This window comes from Odontesthes bonariensis, chromosome 14 (assembly GCF_027942865.1).
Source record: "Odontesthes bonariensis isolate fOdoBon6 chromosome 14, fOdoBon6.hap1, whole genome shotgun sequence".
NCBI lineage: Eukaryota > Metazoa > Chordata > Actinopteri > Atheriniformes > Atherinopsidae > Odontesthes > Odontesthes bonariensis.
The window spans coordinates 6558850-6583146 of NC_134519.1; the positions used below are offsets into that span (position 1 = coordinate 6558850).

Below are 24297 nucleotides of genomic sequence, written 5' to 3' on the forward strand. Positions count from 1 at the left end.
TTTTTAATATGACTCATAGTTTTCGAACAGCGACTGTTCATATCAGTATTGAACCCCTGTCAGTTGGAGCCATATCGTGTGCGCTCCTCTCCTCTTACCCACTCAGCTGTCTGCACAGCAACTGATCACACAGCTGATTCTCCTTCTGAGGGCACAGCCAAGATGGCTGACCTGTTATAACAGGTTTATGCCAGCCACTGTGTTAAGTCTGCTCCCAATATAATATGACTATAACATGACAGCCTCTGTCTCTCAGGGGGCAGTAGCTCCATTGGCACCCATCAAAATTTCTTCAGAAATGTTCTAGTTCTTTCTGTCACTACGCAGTTCTTGACCATCTGCAGGTATGTTTGTTTATGTTTATGTATTTGGCAGACACTTTTATCCAATGCAACTAACAGGTAGGGTAAGAGGGTCTTTCCTAAGGACCCAAACTGGAGGTATTACCTTTCATGCAGGGGATTTGAGCCCAGGTCACCTACAATAAAGATGGCAATCTTACCACTGCACAATCCAGTCCCTGTAGGTATACAAGTGGCTCTGGTTGGGGAGGGACTGAATGGCTCATAACATTGTGTGAGTTACACCATCTTCTTGAAGTATCTCCCACAGGAGAACAATACATAATGACATGATTTTTCCATTTCTGCTGATACTGTGTTCCTCTTGCACCCACAAGCTATCTTCAATGAGTTTGTAATCCTCTCTTTATATTGACTGATGCGTTTCAGCAAGAAGTAAAAATCAATACCTCGTTGATATTTCAATCAACACTGGGGCACCAGATTCTTTAGGAAGAGTCAAGCAAGTTATCATAGATCAAAGGAAATTAATCTAACAATGGTGGTAATCAAGGAGTCAGACTTTGGAAAAAAGCATCAAGTTGAAAATAAATTTGATGAACTATGATCTCCGGGATAAGTGAACTATAGCCCACTTGTCAACTAAAGCTTAATACTGCCAACCATCTTGGGACACCAGTCAATGCCATGAGCAAATATGAGAGGAAAAGTTTTATCCTCCGATTTGTGCCGTACCTTTGTTTGGTCAACACAGAACTGACAAGCAATCTTTGTTATTCCCAAACTCTCATTAAATAACATCAAATATTCATAAAGATCATATTTAACTATATATTTATAGAGCTGATTCTTTCTATATAAATATGTGTTTTATTGTAATCATGTTGAACCATGTTAGTTTATAGTGTCCCTTCTGTTTGTTCTCATGAGTCATCTACAAATAGTTCCTCAATGTTAAAGAATAAATGTCAGAACAATAAAGTGGTATTTCTTATAAAAATTTTAATTTGTAGTCACATTAAACATGATAACTGATCTCATGATTTATTCTGATCTTGGAAATGACAGTTTCTGAACACCTCAGATCAGAATTCCTCATTTGTTGGTTGATTTTGAAAACAGCAACAACATTTGATCTCTGAAACAAATCAAAGTAAATAAAACTACAGAATTATTTTCACATTTACAAAGTGATGAGATCTGAAAATAATCTGTGATAAAGGAAGGTCTGCTGATTTCTCTGTTTGGCTCCATGAAGTGGAAGAGAAACAACAACATACAGACACATCAACACAAGGATCCAACTGATATTTAGAGCTCAGAGAAGTTTAGATTTTCATGTGGAGAAATATTTATGTGAATCAAACTCATCATTAGCAGTGATATCCTCCATGGCTGCACAAACACAGGTAAAAACCGCAAATAAACAGCAGAACAGCAGAGACATCACAGCAACCAGCTGTCAGCAACAAGCTGACTAAATACATTTATTTCACTTTACACAACTCAGCTGTGGCTCCAGAGCCCCAAATCCAAAGTCCAACACAGAGCGGCTGAGTGAATGTGGTCTGGACTCTGTGGAGGAGAGTCATGGTTCCAGAGATGCTGTAGAAGGACAGAACACCTGCTCTGTGATCCAGGTACACTCCCACTCTGGAGGACCGAGGACCTGAAATGGAGGTTTCCATATTGTTGTACCAAAATAAATAACCTTTTGGGAAACATTTTAAAGCCCAAGATTTGTCATTACGACCAAATCCACATTCATCCCCTGCTCTGCTGATGTTCTTGTATGCGACTGCTACATATACTGCTCCTCCCCCTCTCATCTCCACCTCCCAGTAACAACGTCCAGTCAGACTCTCTCTGCTCAGGACCTGAAACCGATCTCTGAATCTCTCTGGATGACTAGAACAAGACTGAGGTTCATTCATAAATGTCACTTTTCTGTTCCCCTCTGACAGCAACAGCTGTGTGTTTGCTGTATTTGGATCCAGTGTGATTTCACATGAATATTTTAAGAATCCAGCTCTGCTCTTTGGTTCTGGTTCTGACAGTAAAACATCCACAACAGTGACTCTCAGTGAGGTGTTTTTCCATTCGTCTCTCAGGATGTCCTGTAGTTTATCTCTGAGCTCTGACACAGCTGCTGTCACATCCTCAAAGTGCCTCAGAGGACGGATCTTGATGCTGGGTGAGTGTGTAGACCCCCTGAGTGCTGACACTGAGGGGTAGTTGAGCAGAAACTGGCTGTGATCCTCTGTGTGTGAGAGCTGCTTCAGCTCAGCATCTTTCCTCTTCAGCTCAGTGATCTCCTGCTCCAGCTTCTTCTGAAGCACTTTGACTCGACTCCCTTCAGCTTCCTGCTGGGATCTGATCTGCTGCTTCACATCAGAGCTTCTTTTCTGGAGGAGACGGATCAGCTCAGTGAAGATCTTCTCACTGTCCTCCACTGTTTTATCAGCAGACTGATGGATGGCCTCCAGCTGCTGCTGAAGCAGCTTCACATCTTTCTCTCTGTCCTGGATTCTCTGCTGGATCTGCTGCCGACTCCCCTCCAGCTCTCTCTGCCTCTCAGTCCTTTCTGCTGCAGCTGACACTGTGTCGTGGCCTTTATGTTCATCCACAGGGCAGAGATAACAGATGGACTTCTGATCAGTACGGCAGAACATCTTCATCACCTCATCGTGAACAGAGCAGATGTTCTCCTGGAGGTTCTTGGAGGGCTCGACTAGCTTGTGTTTCTTGAATGGAGCCACATCATAATGAGGCTGAAGGTGATTCTTACAGTAAGAGGCCAGACAGGATAAACAGGACTTGATGGCTTTCAGTTTTCTTCCAGAGCAGAAATCACAGGCCACATCTTCAGCTCCAGCATAGCAGTGATCAGCAGGAGCAGCTTGGAGTCCAGTCTTCTTCAGCTGCTCCACAAAGTCCACTAACATGGTGCTTTTCTCCAGAATAGGTCTTGGTGTGAAAGTTTTCATGCATTGAGGGCAGCTGTGGATTCCCTTCTGATCCTCTCCATTCCAGTGGGTTTTAATACAGTTCATGCAGTAGCTGTGTCCACAGGGAATAGTCACCGGCTCCTTCAGTACATCCAGACAGATCGAACAAGAGAAGCTTTCCAGGTCCAGTTTAACCCTTTTCTTTGCCATTTCCTCCATTTGGCAGAGCAGTGTGTGACTCTCAGAGCAGAAACACCGTCTGTGCTGTGATACAAAACAAATTCCACCTCCTTTTATTGCAGCTGATCTGCTGATCTTCACTTAAGAGCTCCTCCTCTGTCACACAATGGTTTCACACATCCTCCCACCTTCAGATCAGTTTGGGGAGGGAACATGGAAGTTTCCTTCACTGAAAGGGACAGTGCTGGTTTCACCTCAATCCTGCAGTTAAATCAGGATTGTTCAAGGTTTTCCAGAAAAATTCTTATTTGTTTTCTGTTGAGGGGAAAGATTAATTCATTAACCTTCCACTGAAAGTTGAACATGAAGAAAATCTGTTTTTTTTTTAATATATTAACCTCTACTAAAGTGACTCTACTTTGACAACATCACGGTCCATCTGATGCCAAAAAAAACCTGAACTCTAAACCACCTCAGGGATTTCAGTATATTTATAATGGAGGAGCGGGAGATCCTTTCAGAACTTCTATATTTGATCAGTATCTGAAGCAGAAGATGTTTCACAGCTCAGATGGTTGAGGTTTGAAATGTAACCTGTGTGGGGACAGACAAAAGTGGAGAAGACAAAAAGTGGAGGTTCCAGGTGGTGATAGAAGATAAACAGCTGTACTCTTAGAAACATCTCTGCTAACGATTGTTTCTTTCAACTGAGGCTTCAGACAGATCACAAACTGACCTAAAGACTCCTGCATGATAATCACATACATGCAGCCAAAGACCTGAATAAGTTAAGCTGATTTGAAAGACAAAAGGACGCTGATGTCCCCATCCATCCTCCATGATTTCAGACATTAACTCAACCCCAAACTTGGATAAACTCCGTCACCACAGCAATGACTCTACATCCTCACGAGGAACATTGAAAACAACCATTTCTAACAATTTCTATCTAAACTATAAATAATTTGAGGGATTTTAATCTCATTCTCAACAGTGACAGTTAAGAGTGTCATCAGATGAATGAGATCAGCTCAGTAATGAAAACACAGTTTAAATTATATACAGTCTGTGGTTTTCACAAGCCTCAGTGAAAATAAACACAATTATCATGGGTGCCAATGCCAAAGGCATCAAGGCACACATATTACTATTGTGCATACTTATTATTCTCCGGTTTCCGTCATGAATTTTTCCAAGGAACTAGTCCCTCACAGTTGTTCCGACAGGGATACGTTTTGCTTTGATAATTCATAACCGTTTTGGTAACAATATAATGCCCAAGATTTATCATTTCCCCCAAATCTACTATTACTTCCTGCTCTGCTGATGTTCTTGTATGCGACTGCTACATCAGCTCCTCCCCCTCTCATCTCCACCTCACAGTAACAACGTCCAGTCAGACTCTCTCTGCTCAGGACCTGAAACCATTTAGTGAATCTGTCTGGATGACTAGAGTAAGACTGAGGTTGTGTCATTAATGTCACTTTTCTGTTCCCCTCTGACAGTAACAGACATGTGTTTGCTGTGTTTGGATCCAGTGTGAGTTTACATGAATATTTAAAGAATCCAGCTATGCTCTTCGGTTCTGACGGTAAAACAGAGTTCACTCAGCAGAGTGAGAGGAGTTCTGATTTTTCCAAAAACTTAAACTGCCGTTGTATCAAAGCAGTAATATATCAACAAACCCTTTAGTCCAGTTAATGTTGAGTCTTTCCTGGCCTGTTTAAACTTTGAATGATATCTCTATGATAAAGTATGTCTGAGTTATGAGGCCTTCAAATAAGGCTACTTTTGTCCCATTACATATGGATTTTAGTGCATTTCCAATGGGCCAAAATTCCAAGTTTTTCCTGATTTTCTGGGAATATCTTCAAGTAATGAGAGAGAAAAGTCATAGCACACTATTCCCTATCAGTGGACACGTGGGGATATGCTTTTCAAGCATTTAAGTTTTAATAAAAACTCAGGACTCCTCTCACTCTGCTGTCCTGGGGTCGCAGACTCTATCTTGACAAGCTCGGAATGACTACCAATATAACTCAAACAAACTTCTCTCACGTCCAAAATGTCTGCTGCAACTAGACAAATTATACTTCAAAATATAGGTATTTTTGTTCTCTTTTACCCAATGTCACCGTCATTGTGCTTGGCCTCACGGTTTTCTCTCAAATGACCCCTGAGCGCAGAGAAAGACCACTCGGGCTGCCATTGACTGCCATTATAGCGAGGTCGCCTCATCTCCTTATCAAATCAATGTGAAAGCTGGTTTTAAAACTAACATAAAAAATATACCGTACATAGGAGCACAATAAAGATTACACCATTGGCTTCTGCCATCCCTTCTGGCGCTCACAGTTCAAGAAGTTTTTAAATATGACTCATAGTTTTCGAACAGCGACTGTTTATTCGAGGCACACATATCAGTATTGAACACCAAGGTCTCCCTGTCAGTTGGAGCCATATTGTGTGCGCTCCTCTCCTCTTACCCACTCAGCTGTCTGCACAGCAACTGATCACACAGCTGATTCTCCTTCTGAGGGCACAGCCAAGATGGCTGACCTGTTATAACAGGTTTATGACAGCCACTGTGTTAAGTCTGCTCCCAATATAATATGACCATAACATGACTGTCTCTCAGCGTGCAGTAGCTCCATTGGTACCCATCAAAATTTCTTCTGAAAATTTCTAGTTTATTATGTCAATGCTGTTTTTTCTTATGAGTCATTTACAAACAGTTCCTCACTTTTAAAGAATAAATGTCAGAACAATAAAGTGGTATTTCTTATAAAAACTTTAATTTGCTCTCACATTAAACATGATAACTGATCTCCTGATCCTGGAAATGACAGTTACTGAACACCTCATAACAGACTTCCTCATTTCTTGGTTGATTTAGAAAACAGCAAAAACATTTGATCACTGAAACAAATCAAAGTAAGTAAAACTACAGAATTATTTTCACATTTACAAAGTAATGAGACCTGAAAATAATCTGTGATAAAGGAAGGTCTGCTGGTTTCTCTGTTTGGCTCCATGAAGTGGAAGAGAAACAACAACATAAAAATACATCAACACAAGGATCCAACTGATATTTAGAGCTCAGAGAAGTTTGGATTTTCATGTGGAGAAATATTTCTGTGAATCAAACTCATCATTAGCAGTGATATCCTCCATGGCTGCACAAACACAGGTAAAAAACGCAAATAAACAGCAGAACATCAGAGACATCACAGCAACCAGCTGTCAGCAATGAACTCACTAAACACATTTATTTCACTTTACACAAACTCAGCTGTGGCTCCAGAGCCCCAAATCCAAACTCCCGGATAGAGAGGCTGAGTGAATGTGGTCTGGACTCTGTGGAGGAGAGTCATGGTTCCAGAGACGCTGTAGAAGGACAGAATACCTGCTCTGTGATCCAGGTACACTCCCACTCTGGAGGACTGGGGACCTGAGATGTAGGTTTCCATGTTGTTGTACCAAAATAAATAACCTTTTTGGAAACATTTTAAAGCCCAAGATTTGTCATTACGACCAAATACACATTCATCCCCTGCTCTGCTGATATTCTTGTATGCGACTGCTACATAAACTGCTCCTCTCCCTCTCCTCTCCAACTCCCAGTAACAACGTCCAGTCAGACTCTCTCTACTCAGGACCTGAAACCGATCTCTGAATCTCTCTGGATGACTAGAATAAGACTGAGGTTGATTCATAAATGTCACTTTTCTGTTCCCCTCTGACAGCAACAGACGTGTGTTTGTTGTGTTTGGATCCAGTGTGATTTTACAAGAATATTTTAAGAAGTAAGCTCTGCTCTCTGGTTCTGGTTCTGGTTCTGGTTCTGGTTCTGGTTCTGGTTCTGGTTCTGGTTCTAGTTCTGGTTCTGGTTGTGACAGTAAAACATCCACATCAGTGACTCTCAGTGAGGTGTTTTTCCATTCCTCTCTCAGGATGTCCTGTAGTTTATCTCTGAGCTCTGACACAGCTGCTGTCACATCCTCAAAGTGCCTCAGAGGACGGATCTTGATGCTGGGTGAGTGTGTAGACCCCCTGAGTGCTGACACTGAGGGGTAGTTGAGCAGAAACTGGCTGTGATCCTCTGTGTGTGAGAGCTGCTTCAGCTCAGCATCTTTCCTCTTCAGCTCAGTGATCTCCTGATCCAGCTTCTCCTGAAGCTCTTTGACTCGACTCCCTTCAGCTTCCTGCTGGGATCTGATCTGCTGCTTCACATCAGAGCTTCTTTTCTGGAGGAGACGGATCAGCTCAGTGAAGATCTTCTGGCTGTCCTCCACTGTTTTATCAGCAGACTGATCGATGGCCTCCACCTCCTGCTGAAGCAGCTTCACATCTTTCTCTGCGTCCTGGATTCTCTGCTGGATCTGCTGCCGACTCCCCTCCAGCTCTCTCTGCCTCTCAGTCCTTTCTGCTGCAGCTGACACTGTGTCGTGGCCTTTATGTTCATCCACAGGGCAGAGATAACAGATGGACTTCTGATCGGTACGGCAGAACATCTTCATCACCTCATCGTGAACAGAGCAGATGTTCTCCTGGAGCTTCTTGGAGGGCTCCACCAGCTTGTGTTTCTTGAATGGAGCCACATCATAATGAGGCTGAAGGTGTTTCTTACAGTAAGAGGCCAGACAGGATAAACAGGACTTGATGGCTTTCAGTTTTCTCCCAGAGCAGAAATCACAGGCCACATCTTCAGCTCCAGCATAGCAGTGATCAGCAGGAGCAGCTTGGAGTCCAGTCTTCTTCAGCTGCTCCACTATATCAGCTAACATGGTGCTTTTCTCCAGAATAGGTCTTGGTGTGAAAGTTTTCATGCATTGAGGGCAGCTGTGGATTCCCTTCTGATCCTCTCCATCCCAGTGGGTTTTAATACAGTTCATGCAGTAGCTGTGTCCACAGGGAATAGTCACCGGCTCCTTCAGTACATCCAGACAGATCGAACAAGAGTAGTTTTCCAGGTCCAGTTTAACCCTTTTCTTTGCCATTTCCTCCATTTGGCATAGCAGTTTGTGACTCTCAGAGCAGAAACACCGTCTGTGCTGTGATACAAAACAAATTCCACCTCCTTTTATTGCAGCTGATCTGCTGATCTTCACTTAAGAGCTCCTCCTCTGTCACACAATGGTTTCACACATCCTCCCACCTTCAGATCAGTTTGGGGAGGGAACATGGAAGTTTCCTTCACTGAAAGGGACAGTGCTGGTTTCACCTCAATCCTGCAGTTAAATCAGGATTGTTCAACGGTTTGTTGAATTGTTCTTATTTGTTTTCTGTTGAAGGGAAAGATTAATTCATTAACCTTCCACTGAAAGTTGAACATGAAGAAAATCTGTTTTCTCTGCATCTATCAGACCAACATTGTTAGATAAGTTTATCAGGCAGCTGTACAGGAAATGTAAATGTTTTTGAATATTTTAATGCTTTTCATTTATATTTATATAATCAAAGACAGATCACAAACTGACCTATAGACTCCTGCATGATAATCACATCCATGCAGCCAAAGACCTGAATAAGTTAAGCTGATTTGAAAGACAAAAGGACGGGAATGATACCATCCATCCTCCATGATTTCAGACATTAACTCAACCCCAAACTTGGACAAACTCCGTCACCACAACAATGACTCTACATCTTCACGAGTAACATTAAAAATAACAATTTCTAACAATTTAACTATTTCTATCAAAACTATAAATAATTTGAGGGATTTTAATCTCATTCTCAACAGTGACAGTTAAGGAGTGTCATCAGATGAATTAAATCAGCTCAGTAATGAAAACACAGTTTAAACTATATACAGTCTGTGGTTTACATAAGCCTCAGTGAAAATAGATACAATTATTATGGGTGCCAATGCTAAAAGCATCAAGGCACATATTATTATTGTGCATACATATTATTCTCCCGTTTCCGTCACGAATTTCGGCAAGGAACTAGTCCCGCACGGTTGGTCCAACCGGGATAAAAAGGATATCCCCACGTGTCCACCGATAGGGACTAGTGTGCTATGACTTATCTCTCTCATTACTCAAACAGATTCTTGGAAAATTGGGAAATGAATTTTGGCCCATTGGAAATGCATTAAAATTCATATGTAATGGGATAAAAGTAGCCTTATTTGGAGGCCTCATAACTCAGCCATAATTCATCATGGAGATATCATTTAAAGTTTAAACAGGCAAGGAAAGACTCAACTTTAATTGAATTAAGTGGTTTGTTGATATATTTAATAGCTTTGACATAATGGCAGTTTAAGTTTTAGGAAAAATCAGGACTCCTCTCACTCTGCTGTCCTGGGGTCTCACACTCTATTTTGACAAGCTCGAAATTAATACAAAAATAACTCAAACAAACTTCTCCCACATCCAAAATGTCTGCTGCACCTAGACAAATTATACTTCAAAATGTAGGTATTTCTGTCCTCTTTCACCCAATGTCACTGTCATTGTGCTTGGCCTCACAGTTTTCTCTCTCATGACCTCTGAGCGGAGAGAAAGACCACTCGGGCTGCAATTGACTGCCATTATAGCCAGGTCACCTCATCTCCTTATCAAATCAATCTGAAGGCTGTTTTTAAAACTGGCAATAAAAAAATACCGTACATAGGAGCAGAATAAAACTTACACCAGTTGCTTCTGACGTCCCTTCTGGGCTCACAATTCAATAATTTTTTTAATATGACTCACAGTTTTCGAACAGCGACGGTTTGTTCGAGGCACGCATATCAGTATTGAACCCCATGTTCTCCCTGTCAGTTGGAGCCATATTGTGTGCGCTCCTCTCCTCTTACCCACTCAGCTGTCTGCACAGCAACTGATCACACAGCGGATTCTCCTTCTAAGAGCACAGCCAAGATGGCTGACCTGTTTTAACAGGTCTATGCCAGCCACTGTGTTATGTCTGCTCACAATACAATATGACTATAACATGACAGCCTCTGTCTCTCAGCGGGCAGTAGCTCCATTGGCACCCATCAAAATTTCTTCAGAAATGTTCTAGTTCTTTCTGTCACTACCCAGTTTGTGACCATCTGCAGGTATGTTTGTGTTTGTTTATGTATTTGGCAGACACTTTTATCCAACGCAACTTACAGGTAGGGTAAGGGGGGTCTTTCCTAAGGACCCCAACTGGAGGTATTACCTTTCATGCAGGGGATTTGAGCCCAGGTCACCTACAATGAAGGTGGCAATCTTACCACTGCACAATCCAGTCCCTGTAGGTATACAAGTGGCTCTGGTTGGGGAGGGACTGAATGGCTCATAACATTGTGTGAGTTACACCATCTTCTTGAAGTATCTCCCACAGGAGAACACAACATAATGACATGTTTTTTCCATGTCTGCTGATACTGTGTTCCTCTTGCACCCACAAGCTATCTTCAATGAGTTTGTAATCCTCTCTTTATATTGACTGATGCGTTTCAGCCAGAAGAGAAAATCAATACCTCGTTGATATTTCTATCAACACTGGGGAACCAGATTATTTAGGAAGAGTCAAGCAAGTTATCATAGATCAAAGGAAATTAATCTAACAATGGTGGTAATCAAGGAGTCAGACATTGGAAAAAAGCATCAAGTTGAAAATAAATTTGATGAACTATGGTCTCCGGGATAATTGAACTATAGCCCACTTGTCAACTAAAGCTTAAAGGCTGATTCATACTCGGCGCAAACGCGCAACTGTTCTGGCTCGAGAACCATTAATGACGTCATCGAAAGCGCCAGCCCCTTCACAGTTCCTTCAGCTCATAAGCGCAGTTTGCGCCGAGAATGCGTCACATTTGCAGTTCTCTCCAGACCAGCGAGCGTCACTGTTGAGGAAACAAGCTGAAAAGCATACGAAGAAAGCATACACAATGCCACCTGTGGTGTCACGTCAGCAGAGGCTGGCACATCTGATGCGGAATGAATTTACTCTGGGTGTAGAACTGTATATGTATCTCAGAGCTAAGCGGCTGCGGCAAAAACAGAAGAGAAGGTGGAATGTTCGTCCTTTGCAACAAGACGAACTTTGTCAAACGTTGTCCCAGTGTAAGTTCATAGACGTGTCGTACAGATGTTTGTAGAGGCGCATCCTCTCGGTCACCGCGGTCTCTCTAGTGTTCATTTTTTCTTTTTCTTGGTCAGCTGTTTCCGGTTGAGCGCGCGTGAAGTCAGAAAAAAAGTTGTGTGCGCGCCCTTGCGCCGCGCGAGGATTTTCTAGCTTGCGAAGGGGGGCGTGGCGGAATTTTGGGACACGTGACCGTTTGCGCCATTTGCGACCAGCTAGTATGAGCGAGGTTGCGCCGAGTATGAATCAGCCTTAATACTGCCAACCATCTTGGGACACCAGTCAATGCCATGAGCAAATATTAGAGGAAAAGTTTTATCCTCAGATTTGTGCCGTACCTTTGTTTGGTCAACACAGAACTGACAAGCAATCTTTGTTATTCCCAAACTCTCATTAAATAACATCAAACATTCATGAAGATCATATATAACTATATATTTATAGAGCTGATTCTTTCTATATAAATATGTGTTTTATTGTAATCATGTTGAACCATGTTGGTTGTTAGTGTTCGTTCAGTTTGTTCTTATGAGTCATCTACAAATAGTTCCTGACTGTTAAAGAATAAATGTCAGAACAATAAAGTGGTATTTCTCAAAAAACTTTAATTTGTTATCAGAGCAGCAAATAAACAACAGAACAGCAGCGCAGAGACATCACAGCAATGAACTCTCAGCAACAAACTGACTAAATACATTTATTTCCCTTAACACAACTCAGCTGTGGCTCCAGAGCCCAAAATCCAAAGTCCAGCACAGAGCGGCTGAGTGAATGTGGTCTGGACTCTGTGGAGGAGAGTCATGGTTCCAGAGACGCTGTAGAAGGACAGAACACCTGCTCTGTGATCCAGGTACACTCCGACTCTGGAGGACCGAGGACCTGAGATGGAGGTTTTCATTCTGTTGTACCAAAATTCATAACCGTTTTGGTAACAATATAATGCCCAAGATTTGTCATTAAGTCCAAATCTACATCTACTTCCTGCTCTGCTGATGTTCTTGTATGAGACTGCTACATAAACTGCTCCTCCCCCTCTCATCTCCACCTCCCAGTAACAACGTCCAGTCAGACTCTCTCTGCTCAGGACCTGAAACCATTTAGTGAATCTGTCTGGATGATCAGAATAAGACTGAGGTTGTGTCATTAATGTCACTTTTCTGTTCCCCTCTGACAGTAACAGACATGTGTTTGCTGTGTTTGGATCCAGTGTGATTACAGATGAATATTTTAACAAGTCAGCTCTGCTCTTTGGTTCTAGTTCTGATTCAGATTCAGATTCAGATTCAGATTCAGATTCAGATTCAGATTCAAATTCAGGTTCTGGTTCTGATTCTGATTCTGATTCTGATTCTGAATCTGATTCTGATTCTGATTCTGATTCTGGTTCAGGTTCAGGTTCAGGTTCAGGTTCAGGTTCAGGTTCAGGTTCAGGTTCTGGTTTTGGTTCTAACAGTAAAACATCCACAACAGTGACTCTCAGTGTGATGTTTTTCCATTCCTCTCTCAGGATGTCCTGTAGCTTATCTCTGAGCTCTGACACAGCTGCTGTCACATCCTCAAAGTGCCTCAGAGGACGGATCTTGATGCTGGGTGAGTGTGTAGACCCCCTGAGTGCTGACACTGAGGGGTAGTTGAGCAGAAACTGGCTGTGATCCTCTGTGTGTGAGAGCTGCTGCAGCTCAGCATCTTTCCTCTTCAGCTCAGTGATCTCCTGCTCCAGCTTCTTCTGAAGCTCTTTGACTCGACTCCCTTCAGCTTCCTGCTGGGATCTGATCTGCTGCTTCACATCAGAGCTTCTTTTCTGGAGGAGACGGATCAGCTCAGTGAAGATCTTCTCACTGTCCTCCACTGTTTTATCAGCAGACTGATGGATGGCCTCCACCTCCTGCTGAAGCAGCTTCACATCTTTCTCTGCGTCCTGGATTCTCTGCTGGATCTGCTGCCGACTCCCCTCCAGCTCTCTCTGCCTCTCAGTCCTTTCTACTGCAGCTGACACTGTGTCGTGGCCTTTATGTTCATCCACAGGGCAGAGATAACAGATGGACTTCTGATCGGTACGGCAAAACATCTTCATCACCTCATCGTGAACAGAGCAGATGTTCTCCTGGAGCTTCTTGGAGGGCTCCACCAGCTTGTGTTTCCTTAATGGAGCCACATCATAATGAGGCTGAAGGTGTTTCTTACAGTAAGAGGCCAGACAGGATAAACAGGACTTGATGGCTTTCAGTTTTCTCCCAGAGCAGAAATCACAGGCCACATCTTCAGCTCCAGCATAGCAGTGATCAGCAGGAGCAGCTTGGAGTCCAGTCTTCTTCAGCTGCTCCACTAAATCAGCTAACATGGTGCTTTTCTCCAGAATAGGTCTTGGTGTGAAAGTTTTCATGCATTGAGGGCAGCTGTGGATTCCCTTCTGATCCTCTCCATTCCAGTGAGTTTTAATACAGTTCATGCAGTAGCTGTGTCCACAGGGAATAGTCACCGGCTCCTTCAGCACATCCAGACAGATCGAACAAGAGAAGCTTTCCAGGTCCAGTTTAACCCTTTTCTTTGCCATTTCCTCCATTTGGCAGAGCAGTGTGTGACTCTCAGAGCAGAAACACCGTCTGTGCTGTGATACAAAACAAATTCCACCTCCTTTTATTGCTGCTGATCTTCACTTAAGAGCTCCTCCTCTGTCACACAATGGTTTCACACATCCTCCCACCTTCAGATCAGTTTGGGGAGGGAACATGGAAGTTTCCTTCACTGAAAGGGACAGTGCTGGTTTCACCTCAATCCTGCAGTTAAATCAGGATTGTTCAAGGGTTTGTTGAATTGTTCTTATTTGGGAAAGATTAATTCATTAACCTTCCACTGAAAGTTGAACATGAAGAAAATCTGTTTTTTTAATATATTAACCTCTACTAAAGTGACTCTAATTTGACAACATCACGGTCCATCTGATGCCAAAAAAAAGCTGAACTCTAAACCACCTCAGGGATTTCAGTATATTTATAATAGAGGAGTGGGAGATCCTTTCAGAACTTCTATCTTTGATCAGTATCTGAAGCAGAAGATTTTTCACAGCTCAGATGGTTAAGGTTTGAAATGTAACCTGTGTGGGGACAGACAAAAGTGTAGAAGACAAAAAGTGGAGGTTCCAGGTGGTGATAGAAGATAAACAGCTGTACTCTGAGAAACATCTCTGCTAACGACTATTTCTTTCAACTGAGGCTTCAGACAGATTACAGACTGACCTAAAGACTCCTGCATGATAATCACATCCATGCAGCCAGACCTGAATCAGTTTCAGTGATTTGAAAGACAAAAGAGCGGGAATGTTACCATCCATCCCCCATGTTTTCAGACATTAACTCAAGCCCAAACTTGAACAAACTCCGTCACCACAGCAATGACTCTAAATCCTCACGAGGAACATTAAAAACAATAATTTCTATCTAAACTATAAATAATTTGAGGGATTTTAATCTCATTCTCAACAGTGACAGTTAAGGAGTGTCATTAGATGAATGAGATCAGCTCAGTCATGAAAACACAGTTGAAATTTTTTACAGTGTGTGGTTTAAACAAGCCTCAGTGAAAATAAAGACAATTATTATGGTTGCCAATTCCAAAGGGATCAAGGCACACATATTACTATTGTGCATACTTATTATTCTCCGGTTTCCGTCACGAATTTCGGCATGGAACTAGTCCCGCACGGTTGGACCAACCGGGATAAAAAGCATATCCCCACGTGTCCACCGATAGGGACTAGTGTGCTATGACATTTCTCTCTCATTACTCAAACAGATTCCCGGAAAATTGGGAAATGAATTTTGCCCATTGGAAATGCATTAAAATTCATATGTAATGGGACAAAAGTAGCCTTATTTGGAGGCCTCATAAATCAGCCATAATTCATTAGAGATATCATTCAGAGTTTAAACAGGCAAAGTAAGACTCAACTTTAATTGAATTAAGTGGTTTGTTGATATATTTTATAGCTTTGACATAATGGCAGTTTAAGTTTTAGGAAAAATCAGGACTCCTCTCACTCTGCTGTCCTGGGGGCTCACACTCTATCTTGACAAGCTCGAAATTAATACCAAAATAACTCAAACAAACTTCTCTCACATCCAAAATGTCTGCTGCACCTAGACGAATTATACTTCAAAATGTAGGTATTTTTGTCCTCTTTCACCCAATGTCACCATCATTGTGCTTGGCCTCACAGTTTTCTCTCAAATGACCTCTGAGCGGAGAGAAAGACCACTTGGGCTGCCATTGACGGCCATTATAACCAGGTCACCTCATCTCCTTATCAAATCAATGTGAAGGCTGTTTTTAAAACTGGCAATAAAAAAATACCGTACACAGGAGCAGAATAAAACTTACACCAGTGGTTTCTGACGTCCCTTCTGGCGCTCAGGATTCAAGCATTTTTTTAATATGACTCATAGTTTTCGAACAGCGACGGTTTGTTCGACGCACACATATCAGTATTGAACACCAAGGTCTCCCTGTCAGTTGGAGCCATATTGTGTGTGCTCCTCTCCTCTTACCCACTCAGCTGTCTGCACAGCAACTGATCACACAGCTGATTCTCCTTCTGAGGGCACAGCCAAGATGGCTGACCTGTTTTAACAGGTCTATGACAGCCACTGTTACGTCTGCTCCCATTACAATATGACCATAACATGACAGCCTCTGTCTCTCAGCGGGCAGTAGCTCCATTGGCACCCATCAGAATTTTTTTAGTTTTTCATAATATTTTGGCATCATGTGGTATGAAAACCGGAAAGTCAGAAATAAACTGAAATGATAAAGACAGTTTTGTGCCAGTTCACAGCTTTTCTGAATTAGTTCAAGTTCAGTTCATACATGCTCAAAGTGAACAGTTCACGTGCAAAGTTCAGTTTATTTTACTTTTTTCATGAGATATTCAAATAAATACGTTTTTTCACACTACGAGCTAGAAATCACTATACGTTCTTTGAAACTGCTCATCGTAGACATTTGCTCATGACACTGCAATTGTGGGTTTCTTACCAGGTGATGAAACTTGCAGCAGTACAGACAAGGTAGACCAGTTGGCTGTGTCATTTGCGTTTGGGGATGGCAGGGGGTCTTTTTTCCCTTTCCTCCCTCGAGGGCGTGCATGTATGCATTCACACTGGATGGATGTTTTAACACAATGTGCCGTTTCAAATTCGAGAAGGACGTTGTTGATGTCCTAACTTGTTTTTGCTGCGCAGGTGGACATATCTTACACAGAAAGGTAAGATTTTTGCCATCGGGGTATTGGTTTGCAAGAGTGTAAAATTGTTTTAAATGTTCATAAGGAGAATCGGTGTCTGTATCCGTGCCATCACTTCCACCAGCCTTTTTTTTTTAATTGCAGCGCTTTCTCTCACTCTCGTCATTGGTCTCTCTCTCTCTTGCTCGCTCGCTCGCTCCTCCAGCCCTCCGCGCTCTCATCGTTGCCTGCTATGTGGCGTTGTTATGCCTACCCCGCTCTGCTGCAATTCATCACGGGTAAAGTTGTGCGGAAGCCAGTGTGTTATTCAACTATTCTCAGCCGGACACTACGTTGCCCGCAATGCATTGCGCACACAATGTCAAAACCATTTCTGTCTGGTGATACATGATTTAAGCGGCACCAGCGAGAATACAGGAGGGAGGAACTTTCTCTCGTTGCGTTTCAAAAGAGAAAACAGATGTCACTCAGTTTTCAATGGATAACACATTCCAACTTTCATTAACAGTGATGTCTGCCGTTCATGACACATAATGTGAACTCATTCTCGTTCAAGTTCTTTATTAAAAAATGTGTTGCGTTCAGTTCAACGTTCACGAAAAAATGAGCGTGTTCAATGAACGCATTCTTTTGAACTCGTTCACTCACAACACTGGATAAAGAATATTCACAAGAGCTTGAATAAGGTCAACTGGACTTCTTCTTGGATCTTGAAGACGTTTCACCTCTCATCCAAAAGTCTTCTTTAGTCTGAACTAGATGGATCAGCTTATACACAGAGGGTCGTTACAGTCACATGTGTCACTGAACACCCACCAATGTGCATGTCCTTAGAGTCTTTATCACCTCCGAAATGTCTACCTGAGTGAGTTTTGGTCACAGAATCCAAGGTGAGAATGATTGTCAAACTGCTTGGGGAGGAGAGACAATGCTGCATTGTAGGTGCTGGAAAGGTGAAACCTGAGACCACCTCCTCTGTTCAACAATGTTTTTTCCAGTTTTACATAGATGGCTTCTTTGATTCCTCTCTCAAACTACCTGTCTTCTCTGTCCAGAATGTGGACATTACTGTCCTCAAAAGAGTGTCCCTTCTCCTTGAGATGAAGGTGCACTGCTGAGTCTTGACCTGAAGAGGGGGCTCTCCTGTGTTGTGCCATGCGCTGGTGGAGCTGTTGTTTGGTCTCTCCTATAAAGAGGTCTGCACAGTCTTTGCTGCACTGCATACACAACACCACCCAGTTTGTGTTTGGGTGTTTAATCCTTTGGGTGAAACAGTCTCTGTCTGAGGGTGTTCTTGGGTTTACTGAAATTAGTTGTATGAACTCAGGTCAATGAGGCCTACAAGCCATGAATAGTTAAAAAAGAGACTTTAGGTAATATTTATGTGTTACGGATTTAAAATAAACTAAGATGTTCGAGTCAAAGTGGCCAGAACACAGGCAGAGTTCAGTGTAAATGAACAGAGCAGGAGCTTTAACATCCTCTGCATCCCTGTGAGCAGGATGAAGGCGCCCTCTTGTGTTAGTTTTCAGATTTCAGCTTTGAACCTGCAGGGAGACATGAGAAAGCTTCACTGAGGCTTTGGCAGCTTCAGCAACATGAGGAAAGAGAAGTTTAAATATGTGTAACATAACACTGTGTCAGTGTGTTCACAGGACTCACAACCTGTAACACTGATGCTGCTTTCAGGGAACTTCTTCCTGTTCATGTTTTTTTTTGTAAACTTTGACTTTTTCAATAAGTGACAGACCAAACAGCACAGTTACTTCTCCATCTGCGGCCTCCAAACACGACTGAAACTGAGGAGTCAGCTGGAAACTCCACCTTACTGTGACCTGCTCCACCCAAACTCGTACCTGTGACGATCCTTAAACAATACGTGGAACAGAACAACGAGGGTTCATCAGTTCTCAGCCCCACAACAATAACTTTACATTATTCTGGATGAAATCATCCTGTCTTCATCATATTCTCATTAATGATCAGAGCTGAGTCAGATTTCTTTGAAAAGTCCATCACTGACAGCAGCAGAAAGTGACCAAATATACTGAACGTAATTACAATGTTTCACTGACCTGACATTTACTTTAGTATTTTTATCTTCTGCTACTTTATACTTCTACTCCACCACATTCAGAATCAGATAAACAAATATGATGTAAGATCACACACATCACCTTTAATCATTCCATAACTCACAAGTATTTCAAAGTGTCATTCCAACCATAGGCGCCGTCTGCGTGGGTGCTTCGGAGCCCGTGCACCCACGGGGATTAATGAGCACCCACGGAAAAATCCGAGCATTGAAGTGACACAATCAACCATTATATAGTATAGCTCGTCAGGTGTCTGAAAGCTGCGCGTAGGCGCAATTGCGTTTTCCAACCGGCGGGGAATTTTTCTTGGTCGGGGCAAAACCGGGCTTTCCAAAGCCATGTCATCTGCTGCTGCTGTAGTGTTTTCCCAAAATTCACCGAATCCTTCCCGAATAGCCTTCAGATCGCCTCTCAGTGTGTCAATCATTTCTCTTGCGCTCTGTGTGTGTAGCTGGCATTTTGGAGAGCGGCGTTGACCAAGTACCCCTGACTGCAGACCGCAGATCGGGGCGGAGATCAATGTTGAGGGGGCGGAACATTGAGGGGGCGGAGCTCAACGTTGAGGGGGCGGAGCTCAATGACTCCTTTGCGGGTGCCATCTGGTGGCGGAGACCATGCAGCACATTCACAAACAGCAAGCAGCACCGAGTTGCCTAAAATAAGGAATCAATTATAACTGTATATAAAACAATTATAATAATATATATTAGATATATAATTATATATATGAAACAATTATATATATTAGATAGATAATTATATATATATATAAGCACACAGTTTGACCAATCAACTATCTGCAGACTGAGATCAGCTGATTATCTGAGTCAAGACTGTCGTACTGTTGCCTGTTTGGGACGAAAACCTGCAGCTGGTGATGGAAATTGAATCATTTTGAACCATTGTCTCATAAAGTGGTTCACTACCCGAAGCTTCATTCAATTCCCTTGGGTTACATATACTGGCAGTAGCGATTGTTGCACCAAATAAAGCAAATATGATACATCTCTTCTGTATATAATAACACAATAATTTAAAAACAATGTGAAAAATTTTGGTTTGTCATTCATATTTTCTTTGGGAGTGTGCTTGGTGTAATAAAGAGGGTGCTTGTGTTACTTCACGTGTTTTTATTCAAGAAAAGTAGTTTTTGCACAGTAGAAGGGCTCAAACGGTTTCTTTTTTTTTTTAAACAATTTCTCTAGCGAGTTTGAAGCATGCTTCGAAGCTTCGGTGTTATTTATTTTAAAAAAAAAACGAGTGTAGGGGCATAGTACTATAAATTATTTTATGAGACACACATCTCTCTTTTTTTAAATAAAAAATTGACAGTTCTCGTTTATTTTCGAAAACCGGAAGTTACCACATGCTGTTGAAAGTTAGCGCTGAGTTTCTCAGTCGTCTCCGTGGTGTAAGATAATAACTAAGCTAATAACTAAGAACACAGTGTATCGTCACAGAGAGCATAGCATATTTTAAAATGAAAAAAATGTTACTTTCTTCCTTGTCTGTCACAAATATTGCAAAATAGCACATTAAAAAACGAATCTACTTCTTCTCCTCCACACAGTCTTCTTCTGCGGTTCAATGTGTTGTTCTATGTTGAGCATCAACGTTGAGCACCGCCACCAGATGGCACCCGCAAAGGAGTCATTGAGCTCCGCCCCCTCAACGTTCCGCCCCCTCAACGTTGATCTCCGCCCCGATCTGCGGTCTGCAGTCAGGGGCTACTCGCGTTGACCGCCTCCACGCGAGAGAAGAAAGTGAGCATTACATGAGCCGCAAAGAAAAAAAAGTTCCAAACTTCTGCAAGTGCACGAGCAGGCCACTGGCTTTACCCACTGCATCACCTTTTTCATTTGCGCTCAAGTCCTCTAGAAAGTCCATCAAAGCACTGTAGTTTGCAGCAATGGATTGTAAAGAGGCCGCCTTCACAGTCCAGCGAGTGGGGCAGAGAGGTCTCAGCGATGGTGCGTCTGTACCCTGAAACTCCTTGAACCAAGCGAGTTGTTTTGGTGAATTTCTGATCAGTGTGATCAACTCGCGGATGAGGGACATGAAGTTTCTACATGCAGGGATGCTTTGGGCGACGTCATGTACCATTAAATTCAGCAAATGTGCGGTGCAATGCACATACTGCGCCCGGGGCTCCTGCTCCAGCTCGTGCATTTTAAGAAGACGTACTATGTATGACCAATAAAGAAGTATAAGAATCTGAGTGGATGCGGTCTCCGAGTCGTGAGTATAAGTTTCAGTACTAGTTTCAGTTTGTATAAATATATTTTCAGTTCAATTCAGTGCATGTTGTGATTAGGGGAGAGCGGAGTTGGTTGTCACACGGGTAGGTTGTCACAGTCATCATATCTCAGCCACTAGAGGGCGGTGATCAAAACTTTTGACACAGATCTGTTCAGAATTTGGGTCAAAGGTCACCTACATTGATAGTGGAGGTGGAAGGAGCATCACTTTGAGGTGAGACAACTTTAAGTGTTTTTCACATGTAAAACCAACTTTGAGGACTCCATTGTTTTTCTTATAAGTCATGACACTATAAGTTGATGTCAGAATGAATATTGCCATTTGAAAGTGTAAAGGGAAAGCTACAATTTGGTTAGTTTTTTTCAGAACTAGGGTAATACATGTGGACGCTAGCCTCCAAAATAGCTAAAAATGTCTGTTGGGGTAGGTTGTCACATGTGACAACCAACCCCATTGTTTGTCTGTGCATGTATGCTGTTATAAAGGTAGTTCTCTTATTCTTTTTAGACAGAGGAATGGGTAGAAAGTACGTCAGGAAGACAGTTCAAGGCCAGACACTGCCTGATGTCATGCTTAGGGTAGTCAGGGAGGTGAAGCTGGAGAGCAAATCCATACGAGGGACAGCTGAGAAGTACAACATTAATTACCGTACACTGGCAAGATATTGCAAGAAAATCAGTCCTGAGGAAATTGAGGGAGATTGTATCCAGCCATCCTTTCCAGTAGGGTATGTGAAGAATAGGAGAGTTTTCACAGAGGGACAGGAGAGTCAGTTGGAAAACTATATCCTGACAGCATCCGACATATATCTCGGTCTGTCGCCCATTGAAGTTTGCAAATTGGCCTACACTTTTGCAACAGCCAACAATATATGCAAACCATCCAATTGGGCAGAAATTGAGATGGCCGGTGCAGACTGGTTCAGTGGATTTCTGAAAAGGCACCATATGGATGAGACGGGAATAACGACAGTCCACAAGCCAAATAAAGTGGTTGCCAGGCGAGGGTACAAGCAGGTTGGTTCGCTGACCTCAGGAGAAAGAGGAACGCTTGTGACCCTTTCTTGTGCAGTCTCTGCAATAGGACTTCTATCCCTCCTTTCTTCATTTTCCCAAGGGTCAACTTCCACCAACATTTCTTGAGTGATGCCCCCACAGGGAGCATGGGTGCTGCAAATCCATCCGGATGGATGAGGGAATGTCATTTTCTGGAATTTCTGCAGCACTTTGTCTCCCACACACGATGCACCAAGGAAAGGCCCTGCCTCTCACTGCTAGACAACCATAGCTTCATCTCTCTGTTGATGGCCTGAGTTATGCCAAGGCTAATGGCATCGTCATGCTCTCGTTCCACCCTCACTGCTCCCATCGCATGCAGCCCCTAGACGTGTCTGTCTATGGGCCCCTGAAAAGTTACGTCAACAAAGCATGTTCTGCCTGGATGCTCAATAATCCAGGGAAGACGATGACCATTTATGACATTCCGAAAATTGTGGCTACCGCCTTATCCCATGCAGCAACCAGTGAGAACATCCAGGCTGGGTTTAAAGCAAGTGGAATCTATCCCTTTGACAGAGAAATGTTCACTGAAAGAGCCTTTGCACCTTCTTTTACCACAGATCAGCCTCATGACCCCAACCTGAATGCCAGAGAGGCAGGAGAGCCAGGTGCAGAGGAGAGAGTGGGAGAAGAGCCAGGTGCATAGGAGAGAGTGGGAGAAGAGCCAGGTGCAGAGGAGAGAGTGGGAGAAGAGCCAGGTGCATAGGAGAGAGTGGGAGAAGAGCCAGGTGCAGAGGAGAGAGTGGGAGAAGAGCCAGGTGCAGAGGAGAGAGTGGGAGAAGAGCCAGGTGCAGAGGAGAGAGTGGGAGAAGAGCCAGGTGCAGAGGAGAGAACCAGAGAGGAGGCAGGTGCAGAGGAGAGAACCAGAGAGGAGGCAGGTGCAGAGGAGAGAACCAGAGAGGAGGCAGGTGCAGAGGAGAGAACCAGAGAGGAGGCAGGTGCAGAGGAGAGAACCAGAGAGGAGGCAGGTGCAGAGGAGAGAACCAGAGAGGAGGCAGGTGCAGAGCCCAGTACAAGCACAGCTCAAGTTGTTTTCAGCCCTGAGGAGCTGAGGCCTTTTACAAAGGCTCCAGCTCGGAAGCAGACCACGAAGAGGAGAACAAGAGAAAGCTCTATACTTACTGACACGCCTGTGAAACAACGCATCGAGGCTGAGAAGAACGCCACAAGGAAAAAGTCCTCTCAAACAGACAAGAAGAAGTCCTCCAAGAAAAGAAAACACCAAGAGCCTGACACTTCCTCAGATGAAGACGAGTGTTTTTGCCTAGTGTGTGTTGAACCATTTTCAAACAGCAGGCCCAAGGAGATTTGGTTACGGTGTGTGAAGTGCAAGGGGTGGGCCCACAAGGACTGCACCCCTGGTCTGCCAATTTTTGTGTGTCAGAATTGTGATTCTGACGTGGACAGTGATTAGTGACAAGCTATTTGGTGGCGTGAATAGTGATAAGTTGTTTAATTGTGCTTTTTAAGCTCATTGTTTCTAACTGGTTAACTCATTGTTATGAATTACATTGCATAGTTGTTAGTTCTGGCATGGTTATGAATTTTATTGTAGGCCTATAGTTTGTCCTGTGCACTGTATGTTTGCATGTTTCAATGATTGAGGATCCAGTTGGCCTAGTGTTTTACATGTATGACCTTATGAATTAACATTTATGAATTTATGATTTTTTTTAATGAATGCACATTTACATTTTACAATCTAAAAGGGAAGCAATGGAAATTATAAGGTTTTTTTTTACTCATGAGGATATGTTAGATTTTGTATTTCACATCTATGATTTTTACATTTGCATTTTAAAATTTAAAAGGAGGATCAATGAAATGAAGTGAAAAATGGATTTTTAAATTTTAATTGATGATTTATACACATGGGATTAGTTTAGTTTAGTAGATGTAGTTTAGTTTTATATTTAATTGAAAATAATAAAAAAAATACATAATTTAAAATATGTCCTCATTTTTTTTCCCCCCCATTACAATAACACAGGGACAACCAACCCCATTGGATGTGACAACCTACCCCGCTATGGGGTTGGTTGTCACATCTGCGCAAGGTGCCTTTAACAATCCATATCTTTTTAAGAGACATGATTATTCTGGATCTAAGACTATCCAAATAGACCTGACACAAAAGCCAATAACTAT

The 24297-nt window shown here is 42.7% G+C and overlaps 3 protein-coding genes across 3 annotated transcripts; all 3 read right to left on the reverse strand.

The window, feature by feature from the left end:
• Positions 1-1502: 1502 nt before the first annotated feature.
• Positions 1503-3460, reverse strand: LOC142398197 (tripartite motif-containing protein 16-like). Its single transcript, XM_075482158.1, has one exon. It carries the CDS (start codon positions 3458-3460, stop codon positions 1790-1792), a length of 1671 nt encoding a protein of 556 aa, XP_075338273.1. The 3' UTR covers positions 1503-1789.
• Positions 3461-6708: 3248 nt separating this feature from the next.
• On the reverse strand, positions 6709-8430 carry LOC142398840 (E3 ubiquitin/ISG15 ligase TRIM25-like). The gene has a single exon (XM_075483055.1). The coding sequence runs from the start codon at positions 8428-8430 to the stop codon at positions 6709-6711; it is 1722 nt and encodes a 573-aa protein (XP_075339170.1).
• A 3773-nt stretch (positions 8431-12203) lies between these two features.
• Positions 12204-14051, reverse strand: LOC142398199 (tripartite motif-containing protein 16-like). Its single transcript, XM_075482160.1, has 2 exons — positions 12940-14051; positions 12204-12753 (listed from the first exon to the last, which is right to left on the reverse strand). Exons 1-2 carry the CDS (start codon positions 14049-14051, stop codon positions 12204-12206), a joined length of 1662 nt encoding a protein of 553 aa, XP_075338275.1.
• Positions 14052-24297: the final 10246 nt, after the last annotated feature.